Source organism: Podarcis cretensis, assembly GCF_951804945.1.
Source record: "Podarcis cretensis genome assembly, chromosome: 7".
In the NCBI taxonomy this organism is placed as follows: Eukaryota; Metazoa; Chordata; class Lepidosauria; order Squamata; family Lacertidae; genus Podarcis; species Podarcis cretensis.
Window position 1 is genome coordinate 57145402 of NC_137176.1, and position 22421 is coordinate 57167822.

At 41.7% G+C, this 22421-nt stretch overlaps 1 protein-coding gene across 1 annotated transcript in view; it reads left to right on the plus strand.

The window, feature by feature from the left end:
- Nucleotides 1-4917: 4917 nt before the first annotated feature.
- Nucleotides 4918-22421, plus strand: part of CLVS1 (clavesin 1) — a 67700-nt gene continuing 50196 nt past the window's right edge. Inside the window, exons 1-2 of the mRNA XM_079984668.1 lie at nt 4918-5208; nt 12877-13504. Of these exons, the coding sequence (XP_079840794.1) occupies nt 13116-13504 (389 nt within the window). The 5' untranslated portion in view covers nt 4918-5208; nt 12877-13115. The remainder of the gene's footprint in view (nt 5209-12876; nt 13505-22421) is intronic.

Here is a 22421-nt window from a genome sequence, read left to right on the forward strand (position 1 = left end):
ATTGAAGTTACATTGCATGTACACACGAGATCTTTGTGGAATGAGCATCATGCAGTTATGATGTTTCCAGCCAAAGCTTCATGAATTTTACAAGGCATACAAAATTCTAGGAAACATCCCCTAAGAATCTCTGCCCTGCAACAAATCCACAACCAGCTGGTTATTTGTGAATATTATTTTTGATGAAAAGCAGGTGTATGCATTCAGAAAGACGTGGTACAGCTTTCTTGCAACTATTGAAATTCAAAATGCGGGTGGGATGTTGGGGAAATGCATTGGCTCTGAAAAGCAATCATGTTCCTCTTGATGTTGAGCTAGACACACCACCATACAAATATACCACTTTGGTAGGTACAGTTCTTTCGAGACACTTTCATTTCTACTGTGAAGAATTTCATGATGAAATAGTCTTGATCTCCTTTTCCCCCAAAGAGGGTATTTGCAACCAGGTGGTAGTTGTCACAAACCAGTGGGTGAAGGGTGGGCTTTTTCATGAGTGATTGGATCACTGCCTCCTTCAAGATGGCCAGGACCAGTCTCACCTGCAAGGATGCATTGACCATACCCTGGATCTGCCAGGCATCCCTTATCAGCAATGAATGGCCGCAATACCTCAAGTATGGCCTCTTCCCATATGAACTGACCTGGACCTTGCAATCATCAACTGAAGCCCTTCTTTGTGTGCTGCCTTCATGAGAGGTCTGGAGGGCGGCAACATGAGAACTTGCCTTTTCTGCACTGGCTTCCCATTTGTGAGGGAGGCTCACCTGGTGCCTTCATTGCATATCTTTAGGTAACAGGTAAAAACATTTTTCTTTAACCAGGCCTTTGACTGATTAACATTCTATGTCCTTTTAAATGTGTTTGTGTGTGTATTGATTTGCTTCTGGTCTTCCTTTTGTTATGCATTTTGTGTGGTCATGTTGTATTTTTATGTTGTGAACTGCCTTGTGATCTTTGGATGAAGGACGCTATACAAATTTAATCAATAATAATGATAACAATAATAAAGCATACTTTAATAAACCAAGAAGAGCAAGGGAACATATTGTTGGCCAAATACCTTGTCCACACCATTGGGCTACACCAGCAGAAACTGATGCCACCATTTTGTAGCAGACATTGTGCTGGATACCTCACTGAAGGCTGCAGTGAATGTGGATGTGGCCTAATGTCAGCTGTGGAGGTGAGTGACTATTCCTTTAAAGTGCATTCAAAATAAATTTCAAAATAAAGCGCATTCAAAATTTCATGCAGGGCTTCTGAAGAGACCCAAACTACATTCCCCAGACAAAACAAAAATGTTGGGTGGTTAGATGGTTACTTGCTGATGCAATGGAAGCCGAGAAGTTTGCCTTCTTTGACACCCTCACTGCCACAATTATGTGCTCTCACTTGTGTTTGGTTGGCTCTGCAGTGTGTCTTTCACCAACTGCACATTTGCTATTGTCCAGCCTGCTTCATATTGAGTAAAAATGGAAGAATAAGGTCCTCTGCTTTTAAATTTAATCAGTGCATCCTGACATTAACATGTATTTTTCCCATTATACGAAAGACTATTTTTTTCAATAATGAAAAACAGGTAGGGATTTGGAACTGTAAAAGGTGGCTGAAAGTCTTACTTCTTTGAAGAAGAATCAGTTATTGATTCCTAAACACTTGTGAGTGTCCTTATAAATCTAACCCTTCAAAGGAGTTAATTGGAAAGGAAATTATTCCAAGTGACAACTGTACATTAGGGAAGAAGAATTCTCTAGTTAATTAATAGCATGCAGTCATTAGTTTCAGATTCTCACTGCTCATCATTTGTGAACAAACATTGAAAGATACAGGAGGATGGTAGATTGGTATTTATTGCTGTAGTTTTCGCTCTGCGCACACACACTTAACTCTGTTGCAGATCTCCTTTTAAAACTGCCCTAGCATCACTTCAGTAAAGGAAAAGAAAGATTGGGAGTATCTGTTGGTTTCACAGTACAATGCTGGATACCCTGCTTCACCAGGCTGATCACAGGGCACTCAGGGAGACCACAGAGAAGAGTTGGTGAGGGTGTAGCCTGGATAGAGGGAGGTGGGCTATTTGGAGAGGTCTTGGGGCTGCATTCAACCTGTGAGCTAGAAGTGCCCTATCCCTGATCTAAAGGGGTGTATGATATAGTGGTGTGTATCATATAGTGTGTAATACTAACTTTTTGCAAGTTTCTGAGTTGCTGCTTTGTATCTTCTGTGTATGCTCATGGAATAGGGTGGTGTCTGCCAAGTGGATATTTTAAAGACATTGTGAGTTTCTAATGCCTCATCCATGCTGTGAAAAAGCCACATGAGAGCAGAATTTGACATATAACGTCAGTATTAAGAAAATCAATAAAATTTGTAGTATAGTTACCATTGTAAGTTAAAGTCAAATATACTTTCTTTCACATGACATCAGTGGCTTTGAAGCTGCCCAATGAAATGATACGTAATAAGAAATAAACATTGCATTGACTTTTAATTTATATATTAAATTATATCAATTTATATTTCAGATCAGGATGAGTCTGTTCAAGGTGGTTGTGTAGGCCTGAGTTACTTGGAGTAGTTAAGGGTTGTTCAGGATTTGGAAATTTTAAAAATTTATTTCCGTAAATGGAGTACTTCAGTATATACATATGGTGTATACTTATGAAGCCCACTCATATCTTCATATATAGCAAGGATAATATGGATCAATGGAAGGAGTATATGGGAGGGTGGAAAAGGAAAGGATAGTGTCATGTGAGACTTGCTGTTATTGTTGTTTATTGTTTCAAGTATAGTAACACCCCTTGCATTGGAGATTAAGGACAAAAATGAACAAATAAACTCTTCCATTGGTGTGGTCAGTCATGCAAAGTGTCATCGTAGATGTTTTAAATTGTTTAAAAATATTTTTTATTGATAATTGTAATATTTATTGCAAACTGCCTAGAGATTTTATTATAATCAAGTAGTATATACATTTTGTAGTAGTATATACATTTTGTAAAAAAAGTAAAATATTGGGCCCAGAGTACTGAGGACTGGTACAGATGTTTTGCCTGTGTTGTACAATCTACAAGACAATGGCTGAACAGAGTCAATATCAGTTTTTCTATGGAAAGGAATCATTTTGGGAAAACATACGTTTCCCAGCTCTTATTCAGATTCTTGTATTGAAAAGAAAAAAAGGAATGCAGATGCTGTCTTGGTTTCCTGCTTGGCAAGGCCTAATATATTTTGGCTCTCAATAGTATGTATTGGTAAAAGAAGCTACCACTGCATTTTGGTAAAAGAAGCTACCACTGCATTTTGCTCAGGTACTGTGGTTAAATCAAAGGCCTTCTGATGCTTGATATATATGTACATATATTGTCTGTTTCTAAAAGGACTGATGTCAAATTCACTCAGTTTCACACATTAGGTCATAGAGCAGCAATGGGGAACCCTGTGGGTGTCAAGATGTTGGACTCAACATCCCCAGTCAGCATGGCCAATGATCAGGGATGACGGAAGGTGGGAGTCCAATAACACTAACTTATAGATTCTCCACCCCAGATATTTAGGAATGCTGTGGTTACTCATAGTTATGGAACCTCATGACATTCATGAAACCTGCTTTCTTCTGTGGTTATTATTCCACATTAATGAGTTGAGATCTAGCACTGGATACAGGTTCTGGGGGCACATCCCTAACTGCAAGTGAGCCCTAGTCTAGATTTCCAAACAGTGCTGTCCTGAAATGTATCCTCCAGTTTTTCAGACATTATCTTTCCCCATGAAATAAGCTTCCTTTTTAAAAATCTCATTCTCAGGACCCTTAGGTTTTTTGTTTTTTAAAAAGTATGTTGGTGTGGGGTTTGTGCTTACTTTAGTATTGTGAAATGGCTGGAAGCATTGTGTGTGTTTTATTTGAGTAAATGTTCATCCAGTAGCCCGTAGCTTCCCTGATTGCCCATCCTTCCTGTTCTGAAGAAGCTCTATGGCAGAAGTTATCTCATGATCTTCTCTCCTGGGTATTAGCTGAAGTGTAGGCACCTGGCAAGGCTGCAACTAACTGTTGGGCTTATTTGTAGAATGAAGGAAAGGGCACCCGCCAAAAACCCCTTGATTACCTTGAAAGCAAGGCAAACACAACAAAACCCTTGCACCCTGGGCACGAGAATTTAGCTGAAATGTTCTCTCCTTTAATAATTTCCAAATGCAATTTGTTTTCTCAATAAGTGGTGGAGAATATTAAAACACACACACACACAAAGAAGAGAAAATGATGACACAGCACTACTCCCCAGCAATGAAAAGCAGACCCAAGGTTCTTTGTAGCTTGCAAGCTCCATGTATGTCTCAAAACCTCAGGATTCCATCTATTTGCATCTGTGCATAGCACAGATCAGAAAACACTTAACAGGCAGCAGCTCCCCAGTCCATATGTGCACAGAAATTATAACTAGAAGGCCTCTAAGTCCCTGCTGACCGGAAAACAGGGAAGATGTTCAATGAAGATTTTATGTTCCAACAACAGTGCTTAATAGTGACAACATCTTAAGCTGCTGGTGCGGAGTAGCAGTCATCTCTTACAGCTCCTCTGCAGGCTACCATTCTTTTTTCCCCTCCTTTCTTTTTACATTCAAGGTTTAGGAGGTGTGTGTGCAGTTTCTTGCATGAAAGCACAGGAAAACAAAGGTGGGTTTTCGATTGCCGTTTCCACTCCTCCCACACAGCCACCGCTTTAACTACAAACACCTGGAAATGGTGGGTTTTTCAGGAGCTCTGCCCCGGGCGATGCATCAGGTGGCTTACCGCCCCCCCCCCTTAGGGAGCCTGTTTTTGATTTGGTCACATATTGAAATCTTCAGTCAACGCTTCGTGAAGAACATTCGTGGAAGCATCTGTCATAAAAGGGGTCTCTGCGTCTATGTGAGTGTTCCCACATTGTGCTCTCTCCTTACAATACTGGGTTGAACGAAGAAGGTCTTTAGGACCCAGGGGGACGGCAGGCCACTGCGTGGAGAAGGCGCACACGCGCGTATGCTACCCAAAAATGCATCGCCCCGTGGAGCCGGAGCTCACTCATTCACAGTTCTTTGGAGAGAGATCCTAGGCTGAGGCGGACACTCAGAAACCTTCTCACCCACCCATCTTGGAGGCAAGGGTTCCTGCAAACAACCTCACCCAAGGCGGGGCTTCGCTTTTCCTTACGGCTCTCTAAAGGTATTTGGGACGATCTTTCTTGTGTCTGCGGTAGCTTCTGTTTTCTCCCTTCTTTTTTGTTGCAATACCATGGCTGCGGCGTTTCAGCACTGTCCTGCGTGGACAGCGCTCGCCTGCAACCCATCTGCGCTTAACGTCCCTTCCCCCCACCCATCTTTCTTCCCTGCCTTTCGGCTACCCTTTTCTGCTTTTTAACCCCCCCCCCCCCCGCAAAAAAAAAAAAATCTGCTTAAACTGAGCATCCCGCAGTTCTCAAGGGATCAACTGAAAAACAGGGCTAGAGGGAATGAAGAATCCTTATCGGCCGCCCTCCCACCCCCAAAGCTCAGAGAAGGCACAAGTTGAGGAGGGGAAGTTCAGGTGAAGGTTACCCGTTTAGAGAAGGGAAAGCAAAGCCTGAGAGAGTTGCGAGGGGTAGGATAGCGCGGTGCCTCCCCGGGGTAGTTGCAGATATGCCGCTTGCTCCTAAGCAAATCGTCGCCTGCTTCCTTCAGGCATATTAAAACAGAAGCTGAAGGATGTACTGGGGAAATCAAACAGGGTCAATAGAATTTCCTTCTCGGCGAGAAAGCATCCCTATTAATATGGGACAGGGAGGAGGGAGAGTGAATCACTTCCACCCATTCCTCTCTGTAGCATTTACTGCAGAAAGTAAGGAAGTGCTTCCATCATCTATCTATCTTCGAAGCAAATGGAAGGATTTTAACATACACACCCATTCCCAACACATCTAAGTGTTATATTGGCGTTTTCACAAGCAATTTCTGCTGCTGAAAATATTTTCTAATGGCCTCTGCCAGTGGCTCGATATATCACTGGGAATGGGGGCGGTGGAGAGAAAATATTATTAAAGTTAAAGAACAGATGGCTGTTCTTTGTTCATAAGTAGACAGTGATTGGTTTATATTTGAAAGGAAAGGGCAGATCAGAGAGAGATTTCCTGGGCTTTCATGGTCTAATCAGATGATAACACAGATTTTTCTGGTCTGGTACATTAAAAGTTAGTGCAGTGCCAACAAGTAAAATGACGTTATATAACAGCATGATGTCATGCACCAAACAGCAAAGGTATGACTTTTCTCTTTCAGCTGGTAGTAGGTTGTTTATCATTTTGAAAATCTTTTGCTGACTTGCTTGCAAAGGCCTAAGTCACAGTTTAGTAAGTTTTTTTAAAAAAAGAAAAGAAAGAAATTAGTCATTTTAGACAGTTTTGTTTATAATCCTCCCAGTTTTGTTGACTCATCTCTGCTCTAAAAAACACAGATAATTTATAGGAACCAGAGCTTTCAAAGGAATGATAAAGCTCTCTGCTACTCTCAAACAGGCATTATGATGGTTGGATGTGTGATCACAAAACATTGTTTTCACTTTTCAAAGAGTCTTTGCTCTCCAGCTTTCACTTATTTGCAGTGCTCATCTATGTACTCTAATTAAGTATTGTGTTCAGTAACTAGAAAGTGCAGAATTAGGCCTGCAAATCAGTGGTTCACCCAATGATACATATTCAGGAAAATTCCAAATGTAATTTGAAGTTATGTCCTTAATACAGAAAGGTTTGTTTGCTTTGTTGATAAGTAGTTTATCCCCTATCCCCATCACAAAGAAACATAGTACAATTTTTTCTTTAAAGCACTTAATGAAAGTAAGTTATCCTGAAATCAGTAGTCATTACTTCCATGTAAATAAAGACTGAAATATTAGCCATGTCAGCCACTGCAAAGTCTTTATTTTGTGTATGCAATTGTTAATTTTTCACAAGACACATGCATACTATGGAAAAGAAGAGACAACTGAGGAACTGAGGGTGAAATCATAGCATTTGCTTGGTAGTTCTTGAAATCCACTGGTAAATGTTAGACATGGCTGTATTGCAAAATTCATTTGAGAGATTTTGAGTTGTACCTTGGTAAATACCACATGTGCAGGTTAAGGATGGACATGACGATGATCTTTGATTGTTGGCCTAGAGATTTACCAGTAAATGTTAGAAATGTTTGCATCATGGCTTGTTTCAGACATTTACCACTAAGGAATTCACTAGTTAAGTATGGAAACAGGTGCAAAATTTGTGTTTTGCTCTGCGTGTGTTAGAATTTTCTGGCTTTTCTCTCTAGTATTTGTAGTATTTGTAGTCTCTTAACATTTACCACAGACAATAACACACATAATTGTAGTGCATATTCCTTTGAAAAGTAATTATGGATGCTTTTTGTCCTGCATACTTCATACAATTCAAATTAAAAGAGCTTAAAAGTAATTTATTAACATAATGCCCCCACTGCTGGAACTATATACTGTAATACTGAGTCATCCTACAGTACCGTCTGGTTTTCCTTCGTGCCCACACACTTCCTTTCTGGCAACGTCCTGTTGAACAACCACACTTGCAAGTGCTTGGCTGGCACTACTCAGTGATGAAATTTCATTATATTAATTGGAGTCACCTGAACTTACAATAGTTATGGGTCATCACATTTCTCATATGAGAAATTCTAAATGGGGACACAGTACCCTAACAAATGGATATGCATGCTGTACCCCATGTACAGGGCATGTACGTATGTTCTTTTTGGTTGGCAACCTTTAAAGCAAAGGTGAGGACATACCTTGCCTTCTCACATGCGCTTTAAATTTTAAGCTTTCAGCAAGCACCAAATAAAATATATGTGTGCATTTCACCTCTTATGCAGCAATCTTATCTTTAGGATTTAAATATTGAAGCTCATTACAAAATTATCTCCTAAGAAGCTGCCCTGAGATTTTGTTTCTGACTTGGGTAAAAAGATCATTCTCTCTCTCTGTTGCTTGCTCTTTTATGTAGTGTGAATGGTTGTTCGCCGTTGAAAATTACAGTATATTATTGCTCTAAAATTACTGATCTGGCTGGGTTTCCCCAGCCATTCTGGGCGGCTCCCAACAAAGATTTAAAATACATTAAAATGTCACACATTAAAAACTTCCCTGAACAGGGCTGCCTTCAGATGTCTTCTAAATGTCAGGTAGTTGTTTATTTCCTTGACATCTGATGGGAGGGAGTTCCACAGGGTGGGCGCCACCACCAAGAAGGCCCTCTGCCTGGTTCCCTGTAGCTTTGCTTCTCACAGTGGGGGAATCGCCAGAAGGCCCTTGGCGCTAGACTTCAGCATCCGGGCAGAACAATGAGGGTGGAGATGCTCCTTCAGGTATACTGGGCTGAGAACCAGAGTCATTTAATGCTTTTCCCTTGCATCTTTGGCTATGCTCCTTCCATTAAGAACCACCACCACCATATATATCAGGGAAATCCATCCCTCCAGGTATTGCTGGACTCCAGCTCCCATGAGCCCCAGCCAGGATGCCCTAGGGGCATCCAGTGCTATGCACTTGGCCTCCCATCAGCCATATTTCTATGCTTACTGGGTGGGAGGGATAGTGGGGTGGGTGGCATGGGGTGGACATTGCTCAGTTTGGCTGTGTACTTTTTGATGCGTTTTATTTACCATTTATGACTTTTGTTATATTTTTAATTGTGCAGTTTTGTTCATGTTGTAAGCTGCCTTGAGCATGGTTTTAACTATGGAAATGCTGCATGCAAAGAAAATGTTGTAAGTGTGCATGTATGCAGTGGTGGAGTCAATCTTCTGTTCTTGCTGCTGCACCTGCACTGCACCAGCCTACCTGCCACCTAGCCCTCCCCCTCTCCTTCCCAGTAAGCCCAGTGATGTGGTACATGGCCATGCCTGACATGACCAATGCTCAGAGGTGATTGGAGTTGTACTCTACAACAAAGGGAAGGAATTACATTGGCCACCTATGGTCTATGCTATTTTTTTAAAAAAAAATTAATATAATCCACTATACTTATTATTCCAGGTAGAATTGCAGACTAGAGTGTGTTTTTTAAAGCACCCAATGTCTTGCTCATACCACAACTAGAAGTTTAAAATTATTCAATGCATTGTTCACACCACAGAGAAAAGGATGAGCATTGTGTCGTGCTGTTAGCTCTGTCTGCAAAGGCAGAGGAAACCAGAGAAGAAATGAAAATGATCAGGTGGGGAGGGCAGGAGGGAAGCAGCAGCACATGGGGGATCATAATCCAAAGAGAGGAAAGTAGTACCAATGGTCCAGAAGACATTTTAAGATGGTGCCACCAAGATGTTTCTAGCCCATCCAAACATAGGTTGGTTTTTTAAAAAAATGATCCTCCAATATCACCTTATGCCTGTGATTACAACCTGCACTGCCTCTGGTAAAGAGGCCCAGACTATATCAATATTCCAAGTATCCTAAGACAGTCTGCACTTCATAAATAGTTCCAAAATAAATTGAAATTAGAAGCATGATGCTGGATCAAAGACTTTTAAAATATAATTTTGTTTTTTATTAAGTCATTGATAGTGCAAACCTATGGATGTAAACTCAAAAGCAAGTTCCATTGAGTTCAGTGACCTTAATCCCAGATAACTGTGGATGCTTCCAGACAGCAGTTTAATACTGCAATCATTGGCAATTTTTTAAAATAAATAAATAAATTAACTGGCTTTCCCCTGGAAAAGGTAAATCCAGATTAAATGGGGGGGGGTACATTTTGATGACAGTGATATTGTGTGGGTGCTTAGGGCAACCAATGGCATCCTACAACAGTCTAGAAGCAACCTATAAATAGGATTGCAATCTTAGAGTTATTTGTCCTGGGAATACTATTTCTAGGGCACTTTGATTTGGATTATGTGGGCTGCTCTATGATGACTGGGAAGTGGAGAGACTTTCCTTATTGTGCAAACTTCTGAAGGACTTCTGGAGTTTGTTCTAAGTCTATGAATGTACATCAGTTTACAGGGCAGCTGGAGATGCCCCCTGAAACTAAACCGCCCTTTACCTAGAAGGCTCCACCTAAAGTGGTGCCCTCCAGATGGTGCCAGACTACAACTCCCATAATCCCTGACCACTGACAATCCTGCTTGGGGCTGATGGTAGCAAGCAAACAACAAACAAACAAACAAACATCTGGAGGGCTATCCCTGGAAATCCTTCCATGCCTTGGCAATGTGCCCCTTAGTGGACCGAACAAGCTTTTTGAAAATAGAATTAAAGGATTAACTGGGGAAGGTTGTGTGAGAAATGGTCTACTGGGCATGGAAGCATTTTTATAAATGAAAACACCATGGCAGGCAAGTCTTCAGCCACTAGGTAAGAATATCTCAATGGAGCAATAGTAGTTAACACCTGGTAATGCTTCCAGGAAACAGCCCTGCTGTTCAAAGCAATATTGATTATTCTGGCTGCCTGCATATTGCTTTAAAGTCAGATGTTAGAATGAAAGAAGGCTTATAAAAATGAATTATGCACCAGTGTGTACAATAGAATACCTTTCTAATACTCATTGTGGTCTAGTTACCACAGTATGCACATGTAATGTGGGATATTTCACAGAAACGGTAAACCTCAAAAGCCGTGATCTGCAGATAAATACTACTGAAGTCTTCCCCTGAGACTTACTTAAAGAAAAAACCACCAAGGCTCTCATTCAGCTATGCACCAGTATATATTCACCCATAATAAGGCTGGCACTGCCAGAAATAGTATTCAACCATGTGCATAGTCCACTGGGCCAGATTCAACTAGTGAGTTCCATCAGCAGAAGACCTGCACAAGGACTTCCACTTGTGCAATGGAGTTTCTCCCCTCTCCTCCCCCTCATGTGTCCCACCCCCTAAACAGACTTGTGGGTGGAAGCATGCAGGGGGAGCAGAGAGGGGATCATTCCCTCTTGCAAGCCGAAATGCACATCTACCACACCATGTGCCCATTGCAGAAAGTCTTGGCAATTTTGCAGTCTTTATTTTGGGGCACCAGTCTCCAGTGCTGGAGCACACATCTATTACTTTATAAAAGTGCCAAAAACACTCTCATTGGAGCAAGACAGTCTCCTGTTCCATGCATTATACCAGGGAGTGAGACCTCACACCTGGTGGCCAAGTGGGGTCCTCCACACCTCTCTATCCTGCCGAAGGATTTCTTGCAGGCCATTCACCCCACTCACTGGTCCTACCCCATGCCCTTCTCAAGTGCTTTTCCGGGCTGGCATGTGCCCTTGAACTGCTTGCTTGCCTGGACAAAGGATGAAATGTATGCTGGAGCATATGTGTAGAAGCATGTTTTTCTGTGGCTGGAATGTAGCCTTCTGTACAAAGGAAGAGTCAGATCCATTCTTCTGCCCACTTTTTCCTCTGGTCCTCCCAGTCCCTGAGAGAAGGTTGCCATCAGGCTGAAAAATGCTCCTCTATCCATGCAGTAAAGGGTGTAGCACAAAACTAGTTCTCGGCTTTACCAAACCAAACCGCTCCATCAATTTTAGTATCTAGGCCAGCACAGGGAACTGGAATAACCTATAAGGCTGATGCTTCAAACGGCATGGTAGTTAACTTTAGTAAGGTTATACCTTTGCTTTCTGCAATGAATGTGTATGTTATGAAAGAGAGGTGCACATCTGCATACAAACTGTAGACCTGTTGCAGGTTGATGCTCTGAGAAGCCATGGTTGGGGCATGCATGTGCACTGTGTGACTAGAAAAGGTGGTCTGCTTTTTGTATTTTGCATGTTTGCCACAGCAGGCACCAGTGTAACAGTGGGAGGTTGGTTAAAAAAATTAGGAGCAGTAATTGGGCAAAGAAGTTAAGCCAGGTGTGCAAGGGCTCTTGCATATTCATTTGGTGACATTTGTACAGACGACATGTGCAATTTGTAGATCGGGGTAGGGCCCTTAAGACTCTCCCAGGCCACCCTTCTCTCTGTGCCCTGCTGAAGTGCTTTTGCCTCACTGGACTGTATCCTTGAACTACAATCATGCTTTTTTGCTTGCCTGAATGAAGGACAGGGGAATGAGGAGATGTGTAGATGCGTTTCAAAACCTCTGGCTTTCTCGTGGCTGAAAAGCAGCTTAATATATAATAGCAAGAGATTCACATCTATTGCTCTGCCCACTCTGGACTCTTGCTGCCTCTGACCTCACCCACCACTGGCATGTGTCTCAGAAAAATTGGCCCGGAGGAAATATGGCCCTTGACCGAGAAAAGGTTCCCAGCTCATGCATCTGATCCATGTTCACCCTGCACATGTCTTTATATGTTACAAAAAAGCACCACCAGTCTACTACCATGTCATTGACTGGTGGCAACTCCTTTTTAATATGTGAAGCTGCCCTGAGGCTACTTGGAAATGGTGGGCTCATCTGGAATGGAGCTCCAACTAATAAGTAAGGAACAGACACTATTTGGGGCATCATTTCTTGAGGTTGGCCTAAAAGGGGCCTTCCTTAAGGGAAACTGGTATAACTCTATCTGGGAAGACATTGACTGAGCTCTCAGTGCCATTGTTATTTGTATTCTAATTAAATAAGGAATTGTAATATAATGTTAAATCAGCACAATTTCAGCATTGCTAAAGGCTCAGTTCAATTATAAATTCATCAAGCTGTGTTCACGAGGCTTCTATATTATGTATGCAAGATATATAATGATAGCATTGTACTAAGTAGCTCATTCTAAAACTGTTTGGGTCTTTAAATTTTCATCAGATCAGCAGTAGCAATTTAAAGAAAAAGGGGGAAATACACATGCTTGGAAATGTGTACAGTCTGTTTACAAACAAATATAATCTGTGGTTGTTATATATGTATTTTTCAGAGAATGATGGTGATACGAGTGATTCATTTCTACGGATGGATATCTAAGGATATGAACTGAATGTGAGAGCCCTTGGATGGGTATGGAAAACTCCTCATCGTTGTATTCTTCAATATATTACAAAATATAATACAAATTGCACTTGGATGGATCACCACAGACTGTTAGTTGAATGGGACCAGAATATCTTCTAAGGAAATTGCTGAAGTTAAGGATTTGGAAAAGAGACTTTTGCAAAGATGACCCATTTACATGCTGGTCTCAGCCCAGAGACGATAGAGAAAGCCCGCCTTGAACTCAATGAAAACCCAGATGTTTTGCACCAGGACATCCAGCAGGTCAGGGACATGATCATCACAAGGCCTGACATTGGGTTTTTACGTACAGATGATGCCTTCATCCTGAGATTTCTCCGAGCCAGAAAGTTTCACCAAGCAGATGCCTTCAGATTACTGGCTCAGTACTTCCAGTACCGTCAGCTGAACCTGGATATGTTCAAAAATTTTAAGGCTGATGATCCTGGGATCAAACGAGCTCTGACTGATGGATTCCCAGGAGTGCTGGAAAACCGTGATCACTACGGCAGGAAGATACTTTTGCTTTTTGCAGCCAACTGGGATCAGAGTAGGTAAATGTAGATAGTGTACTTATCTTTTTTAAAAATAATAATACACAAACCATTAACTGATTGTTAATAGCAACACACATGGGGAAATAATTATTTTGAATTGTTTTCAAATCCTGAGTTGATCTGATGAATCTGATAGTCAAAGATGTGTGTTAAGAATTTCCTTCCTTTTTGCTTCAGATATGGAGTTCCCATTTTCCCGTACATACAGCAGGCTTCAAACAAAAATATTTGCAGGAAGTGCTTCAGTGCCTATTATATTACACAGCTGGCCTTATCTTGATATGTGATATGATAACTGTGGCCACAGTTACAAGAGCGTGTGTGTGTTGTTGTTTTTAATGCCATAATGCTGGTAAATGCAATGTGATCACAAAAGCGGAGACTTTTAAACTGAATAATCTAAAGAATCAAGGGGGATGAATGCTTCTTTGCTCACAACCAATCTTTCCATACCAGCTGGTACCCATAAATTCTGCTTTATTAACCCAAGAGTTGTAAATGTCAGACACTTAACTGCAAGTGTACAGAGACTCAGATTTAAAGGGCAGAGCATTACTGCTATGTGAGATTACAAAAATCAGTGTAAATTCTTTTAAAAGATATTGATCAAGACAAACTCACATGCTTGCCAAGATGTTCTAATTTGGGAAGTGTGATTGCCAGCACATCCTTCTGTCAAAATAGAAGGATATTTTTAAATGTTCCCATACATTTCTGCGATAATCTTTGGCGTTTAATACAGGCCAGTAAATGGCTGGTAAAATGAAGTTACAAGGCACTGCCAAGAAATAATTGCCATTCCTTTCCAGCTTCCGGCATGTTAGTGGTAAAAGAGCTTTGCAAACCCTCATTGACCATCTTTTATTTCTGCAATATGCTATTAAATGCAGGGCTGCCAAGACTGTTGTCAGCAGAATCAGCACAGAAGTTACATATGACAGATTGAAGTCATTAGTTCACACCAATTACACTTCAAACAATTGCATTTTTCAGTTCATCATATTAATTTCTTGTGGGTTAGAAAAGAGAGGTTTAAGCTGAACAATAGACTGGTGCAATGACATATGAAGGGGTACAGGTGGATAATGTAGGAGATATAAGATAATGCACTTGATTCAATCCAAATTAAACCTGCCCCTGTCCTGCTTTATGAATCACAGGTAGTTCTAACAGGCCAGCAGCAGAAGCATATGGAGAAAGCAGTTTAAGGGAGCATGCAATATGCTTATAATCTCTTGTCTTTCCCTGTCTGTAGGGGCCTTTGGCCCAAGTTGTGACAGTTGTCGTTGGTCCCTTAAGACAGATGCTGCTGTCCTGCTTTTGTACAGTCCTCAATGGCATAGACAGACAGATGGCTCCTTATGCTTCTCCCTACCAGACAGCTGAGACAAGGAGGTATCCCACTAAACTAGGAGAGAGGGAAAGACTGAAAGATCTCAGAAGCCAACAGCACAATCTTAATAATGTATACTGAAAAGTAAGTCCCACTGAGTTCAGTGGGGCTTACTTTCATGTAAGTGGGGTTAGGATTGAACCCTGATGTACCTGTAAACAATCCTCTGTAATGTTTCCCCACATAATCCAGTACAAGGGAATTCAGGAGCAAACTGCTAAACACCATCCTGGCAAATTCCAACAGAGTGCATTGCTTGGTTCAGGCAAGTGAGCCAAGCCTTGTTCTGTAATGCAGAACCTGTGGTCCTCCAGATGGGGCTGATGGGAGTTGGAGTCTGACAATGACTGGAAAGGCCACCTGTATTCAACAAGGAAATTCAGTTTTCTAAAATGGTTGCTCATGTGTTGTAGATGCTCTTGAAGTATTCTGAAGAGGGAGGTTCTGTGTTCAGAATGGGGAGGAAAGAAAGCTAATTCATAATTCTACACATGTCTATTCAGAAGTAAGCCTTGCTGAGTTCAATGAGACTTATTCCCAGGTAACTGTTTTGTGGATTTCAACCAGAAAACTCTTAAACAACAAAAACAAAAACCTAGTATGTACCTGAGCCCTGCATTTTGTAAGTATTAGAAAATCAGTGTATCACTTCTTAACTGACAAGTACCAGGATAAGGAAATTGCTGAGCACTACTGAAAATACCTCTAAGGGAATGCTCATAGGACAAGTTTCTATTTTATTTTATTGGTAAAAATAAATGCTACATAACTATTTTTTTTTGTTTTTACCCTATGGTGACTTTCAGATCATGAACATTCATTCAAGGTTCTTCCTTCATACAGGTCAAGAGGGGTCAGTCATGTCTTGGAATAGACTATTCTTCCATTCCTATCTTATGATGACAAAAGTTCCAATTTTAAATGAATGGAAGGAGTTCATTCTTAGTGTCATTTGCACCAAGTTCTCAAGCTTATGAATCATATGGCCTGCAAAAATCCAAAAATCATTTTATAGACTTTCTCCTTGTGTGAGAGCTACAAATCTAAATGAGCTGTCATCTGACCACTTACATTACCGTTTTAAATGGATCCAATAAGAATTCCTCTTTTTTAAAAAATGGAACCCCAATTCAACAAATCTGGCACACTAGTGGAAGCCAGTGCAAGGACTCCCACAAGCATAATGTGTACCCCCTTCCCCCGCCTCTCCCAAATCCACTCTGGAGGGTCGGGAGAACACCTCAAATAGCATATGGGGAGAGGAGAACAGGGATTGTTTTATCCAACAAGCTGAAATGCTTGCTCTGACAGAATAAGCAGAAGAGCATGGCATTGAATTCCTCCCCGAGAGCAGATGTCCCCAAACTTTTACTATACAGTGAAACCTTGGGTCTTGAATGCCTTGGTATTCAAACATTTTGGCTCCTGAACACAAAAAACCCAGAAGTGTTTCAAATTTTTTTTGGAAATCGAACATCCGATGTGGCTGTCGGCTATTGTTTCTGGGGCGCCTGTGCCAATTGGTAGCTGCGACTTGGTTTTCTAACGTTTCGGCAGTTGAACAGACTTCCGGAATGGATTACGTTCAAGAACCAAGGTACCATTGTATTAGGTTCAAATTTATCCCCTTAAATACTGTGCACCAGGAGAAATGCATGAGAAAAACTGCAAACAACCTTTTGGATTGAATATAGTATTGCAACAGTTGAGTCCCAACATTGGAGAAAGGCAGGTTATAAATACATTTAATTAATTAACTGAATGATTACACAAGCAACCCAAGTAAGTATTTGGGGAAGTCAGTGATGTGCTGCCTGTTAACATGGCCATTCTACACCTTTCTGCTGATGTAGTGTAGTGACCTCAGTGGAAACATACTGTAAAATGGGCTCATATTTGTGTTCCTGAGAAATGGGCCAATGAATGACAGAAAAAGCTGGATTTATGGATAATACTTTGACCAAATGTATCCTTCCGATATGACATCTGTATTGAAACAAATGGTAGTTTTACTGTTACCAAAGCCACAGCTCATGGCTTGGGACAGTCTTTCTTCCAGTTCTGAACAGCTATCTTTGATTGTTCCCTGACTTGCTGTTATTGCTAAGATTCTAGGCAGGGACTGTTTGGTTGTGGCCCCATTCACCTAAAGAAATCTGGTTTAGCCTATCTTGGCTTATATTTAGGAATCTCTGCAAGCCAAATCTATTTTGTCAGGCTTTTAGGCAAATGATATTTTGCTGCTCCTATTGATGGATGGCTTTATTGTAGATTTTTTTTTAACTTACAAAAGCAAATCAGAAATATTTAGGATGTGGTCAATAAAATGCAACTCAGTGTAACAGAGGGAACAACTTCTAATTTAATAGTAAAGCTCTGAACAAACCTCTGGATTTTGAGTCCACATTTTGATGCTTAGCATTTCTAGCTCTCTGCTGCAATCTCAAATCAATTTTATCATGATGACATAACTAATTCTTTACACATGCTGAAATTGTATAAAGGAAAGAAAAAGTGGTTTGAGATTGCCCTAGATTGTTGAAATGAGATGGGAAATGGTGTTTTCTATGTAGGCCAGCCTATTTCTATTATTCATTTTCATACGCAAAGTGTATCCTACCAACCCTATTTTCATACTTCTATGGAGGCCACTTACACATTGGTGAAAAGCAAGGAGACATAAAAGTTGCATCATCTCAGTATAGTGAAGAAGACTGTGACCTATGGAATTATGGAGCTTGCTCCCACAAGAGGCAGTGATAGCAACCAATTGTGGTGACTTTAAAAGAGGATTAGGCAAATTCTTGGAGGACAAGGCTATTAATTGCTACCAGTCATGATAGCTGTGGATCAGTATATATGGGGAACTGACGTTTGGACTAGAAACTGATCTACTTCCTCCACCTGTGAGTCAATTTGGTTCAAAAGGTTTTTTTACAGAGATCCTCTCTGAAGTCAGTTTGCAGCATGATTTGAATCCAAACTGTTCCTGGAAATGGACAAACCAAGGCTAAAAGTGTGAAAGATCAAATGTTAAAAAAACAACACCTAGGACAGTTTTGGAGAATTAAGGTTCTACTCTGCCTGAAAGCCCTGAAAAATTCAATATTGCGCCAAAGGTTAAAAATAAATAAATGATTGCCCTTTTGCATGAACATGAACAGTGATATTTGCACAAAGAATACCTGATTAAGAGAACAATTCCCAAGATGAGGGGAAAAACACTTTCTACAACAGTTTTTCCCGTTGGTTCAGTTTCGCAGCCTGTCTTGCATCCTCTCCTCTGCATTCTCTGCCTCCTTCAGACTTCAAGTCAAAGCTGCAATCTGGAGAACTCTGGCTGTGTAACTAAATGAACTTGGTTCATTACCGTTCAGATCAATCAGCAGTCTCCTTTGTTTCTTTTGCGGTACAAACCCAGTGCTCGGTTTAAGCTATAAATAACATGAGGTGTTAACTCATGAAGGGTTTAACTGCAAAAAATAAATTATTAAAGACATTTGTGGCTATCAGAAGTTGGTTTCGATGGCTTCTGTTTACATCCTAGGAGAGCAATAACTGAAGACATCACACATGACAGGATAACTGAAATGAGAAAACATTAGCTTAATATGTCTGGTTCGTATTTAAAGCTATTGCATTTTCACATGCTCCCACCTTCCAGAGCCGTGAGAAGTTTTAGGGGAAGCACTACCTGAGTTTTGGCTTTCTTAAGGAGAGGAGACACTGGAGACTCACAGCACATTTGTAATATTTGGTTTATTCACCAGTATGCAAGTATTAGTAGAGGCAAATTGCATATGCACTTTTACTAAGCAGCAGGTCAATTAGATATAGAGAGCAATTGTATACCCCACTCCTTTCTTGGAATCATCAGCTCACAGTGCTTCCTTACTAGCTCCTTGTTCTCTGAATACTTCAGCCCAATTTTAGAGCACACCAAAATTCAAGCAGATCATGTTGCTCAAACAAGTCTCAAATGGAGCAGGGAATCCTCTTATGTGTTCCTTCCTGTCCAGAAGGATCCAGTGACTGGCATGGGTGGATGAAGTCAATCTAGGGCCCAAGTGTACTTCACTGCTTAGGCAGATGTTGCAACTTCCATCTTGCAGTTCAGTGGCTCAACGCATGAGGGAGTTGCCCTGGTTGGAGCCCCAGCAGCTCCCAACAATTCCGTTTATATCCCACTCTTCATCCAAGTTGCTCTGGGCAGGATATGAGAAGCCCTTCCAAGGATACTTACAATGCCTCTGTGGGGTTGGTTAGGATGAGAGATAGCGGCTGTGTCAGAGGTACCAACTTCTAAGGGAGAAAGAGGTGGCTGACATCCGTGTGACTGTTAGAATTCCTGCTCCATGATTGCAGTCATGAGATTTTTGTCTATCACATGATGGTGTATGTTTTGACTCCACAGTGGGAAGTGACGAAGACAGGATGTTTGTGTTACTGTGTTCCATGAAGTGGGACTATTGTCCTTTGTTCTTTTTCTCTTTGCTGTCTGATGCTAGAGAGAGAGGGAGCCATGTTGCAGTGCTCCATGTGTGTTTATATGTAAATAAATTAGATTAGCCAAAATCCTGAGTTGCTGAGGTCTGTTACGCAGGCTGCGAAGACTCTGCAGATCCCTAAGTGTGCCGGTGTCAGTCGGCATTGGTCGCTGTGATGTTCGGGCAGAAGAAAACTTTTGAAGCTCCCGAACGATCGACCAGGAGGGAGAGAACATGCCAATTGGGCATGTGTCTCTGCCAGGGTCCTACTCAAGTGTAGGATGAGCTCCTAACAGTGACATCCTGAAGTCATGTGTATGATGTCAGGAGATCAGGAGGAGCCAGAGAGTTGAGCAGCGCAGCTTCAATGGCCGGTGACTGCTACTTCTCCTGTCGCTGCCACTGGCTGGGGGCTGCTTCCCTGCTCCTTCCTCTCCATGGCAAGAAGCCACACTGTACTTGGCTCTGCGCTTGGCCTCCTCTGCCTGCTTTGAACATTGCAGGGGGTGGCCCCTTCTGCCCAAAATATTGAGGTCCCTAAAAGGTCTCAGCCCCTAGGAGTTCAGCTCCCCATGGCTGGGTATAGATTGCCACCTTCGAACAAAGCTAGATTGTTCTTTTCCTCAATTCGGATCAAAGCTGCTTTGGGGGGAAATGCATCAAAACTCAGTAATTCATAAGAAATGACAGGGTAGATGTGGATTTTACTAACATCTTGTATATGCTGCTTCCCAAACCAGCAGCAGGAATGAAATGGATGCACAGTAAACAGAAATGTGTAAGCATTGCATTCCTGCTGCTGGTTTGGGAAATGATGGCGTTTTTATTGCTTCCTTTCCTTACCCTTCCCGCTCCGACCTGGCTACAGTGATCCATGCAATGGTCACCTCCAGGATTGACTACTGTAATTCGCTCTACGCGGGGCTGCCCTTGAAGCTGTCCCAGAAACTCCAGCGGGTGCAGAATGCTGCAGCGAGGCTCCTCACAGGGTCTCTGCCATGGAAGCATATTCATCCAGTGCTTTTCCAGCTGCACTGGCTCCCGGTGAAGTACAGGGTCAGATTTAAGGTGCTGCTTTTGACCTTTAAAGCCCTTCATGGCCTAGGACCCTGGTACCTACAGGACCGCCTCTCCTGGTATGCCCCACGGAGAGCCTCAAGGTCCATAAATAGCAACACCCTAGTGGTCCCGGGCCCTAAGGAAGACAGATTAGCCTCAATCAGAGCCTGGGCCTTTTCAACATTGGCTCCTGTGAGGTTTTGACCAGCTTCGGCCCATCTGAAGGTGAAGCTGATACAGGCTCGTCTTATCTGGAGCCCAAGCAGAGCGTCGTCTCACACACACAGCGGAAGGATAAGCAGTATGTGCCACATTCTTAACTTTATTTACACTTCTATGCTGAGAGAATACAAACATGCATCTTGCCTCTGCGAGAGCAGAGAAGCAACTCCTCTCGGAAACAAAGAACACCGAGAGAACAGTGAAAAACAGGAAACCAGTGAATGTCACATCCAGTCTCCCATTCCCGTGGGAACCCAACAGTAACTCTGACTGTGGAATGCAAAACAAAGCCTTGTGACTGCAGCTACTGCTCAGTGAGGGAAATAGAAACCAACATCCTCCCCCTTTCTGTGAACATCACTGGGCAGCATGTTCGTACAATATCAGTACAAACCCAACTTCTGCACATAGGTACAGTGTTGATCCCTTGATACAATCTTGGACAATACATCAGCAGGAATTTCATTACCTGGCATATAGGACACCGTTACGAGTCCCTTCTGAATACGTTCCCTAGCATGTTTCAGTTGCAAATGCTTTGTGCTTTGCTTACAACCTTCAGAATTCAGCAAAGCCAAACATGCTTTGTTGTCCTGGTAAACCTGGATTGGACATTTGACAGGAATTTTCATGTCTTTGCACAATTGTAACAACCATTCACAATCCTTAAGTGAATAAGACAGTGCATTCAGTTCAGCTTCACAAGTACTTAAGCTAACTGTTGTTTGCTTCTTGCATGACCAATCAAATAGACCCTGATTGTACATGTAGCAAACTCCAGACGTGCTTTTCCTGTCTGTAGTGTCACTTCCAAAACTTGCATCTGCAAATATCTCAAGACCACCAGACTTCTGATTGTTAAATCTCAGTCTGTAATGCATAGTGCCTTTCAAATAGCTTGCTATGCGTTTCAGAGCTTTCCAATCCTTAACAGTAGGATTGTTGACTTTTCTGCTTAGCAAATTACAGCTAAAAGCAATGTCAGGTCTTGAACATCTGGCAATGAAGTTTAGTTTGCCTAGCACACTTCTGTACAGTGTAGTGTCAGAAAATGCTTCTTCAGTGTCATCTACCTGATAACCTGTTGTCATCGGTGTGTCTACAGGGTTAGCATCCATCAGGTTTAGTTTGCTTAACACATCAGCAATTTTCCGTGACTGGTGTACTAGAATGTTACCGTCTTGATCTCTCTCTCTTTCCAGAGATAGGTAGTTGTTTACCTCACCAAGATCTTTCATGTCAAAGTGCTCTTTCAGTTGAGCTAGGGCATTATTGTACATTGTGACATCTTTCCAAAATAACAAAATATCATCAACATAAAGCAAGCAATACAGCTTCTTTTGCCCCTCCTCTTTGACAAATACACATGGATCAGCTTTCCCTTGCTTAAAACCTAGAGAAAACAATACTTCAGTGAATTTTGTGTGCCAACACCGTGCACTTTGTTTGAGACCATAAAGGGATTTCTTCAGAGCACAAACAAATCCCTGTTTTACCTGTACGCCATCAGGTGGAAGCATATAAAGAGATTCACCTAGAGATCCATACAAAAATGCTGTATTCACATCGTGGTAACTAACGTGTAGATTCTCCTCTGCAGCCAGCTTGAGCATAAGCCTAATGCTCTCATACCTCACGGTGGGTGAGTAGGTCTCGTGATAGTCTTCACCTGGTACCTGTGAAAAACCTCTGGCTACCAATCTGGCTTTGTGCCTGACTATCTTGCCATTTTGATCAGTCTTGGCTTTGAAGA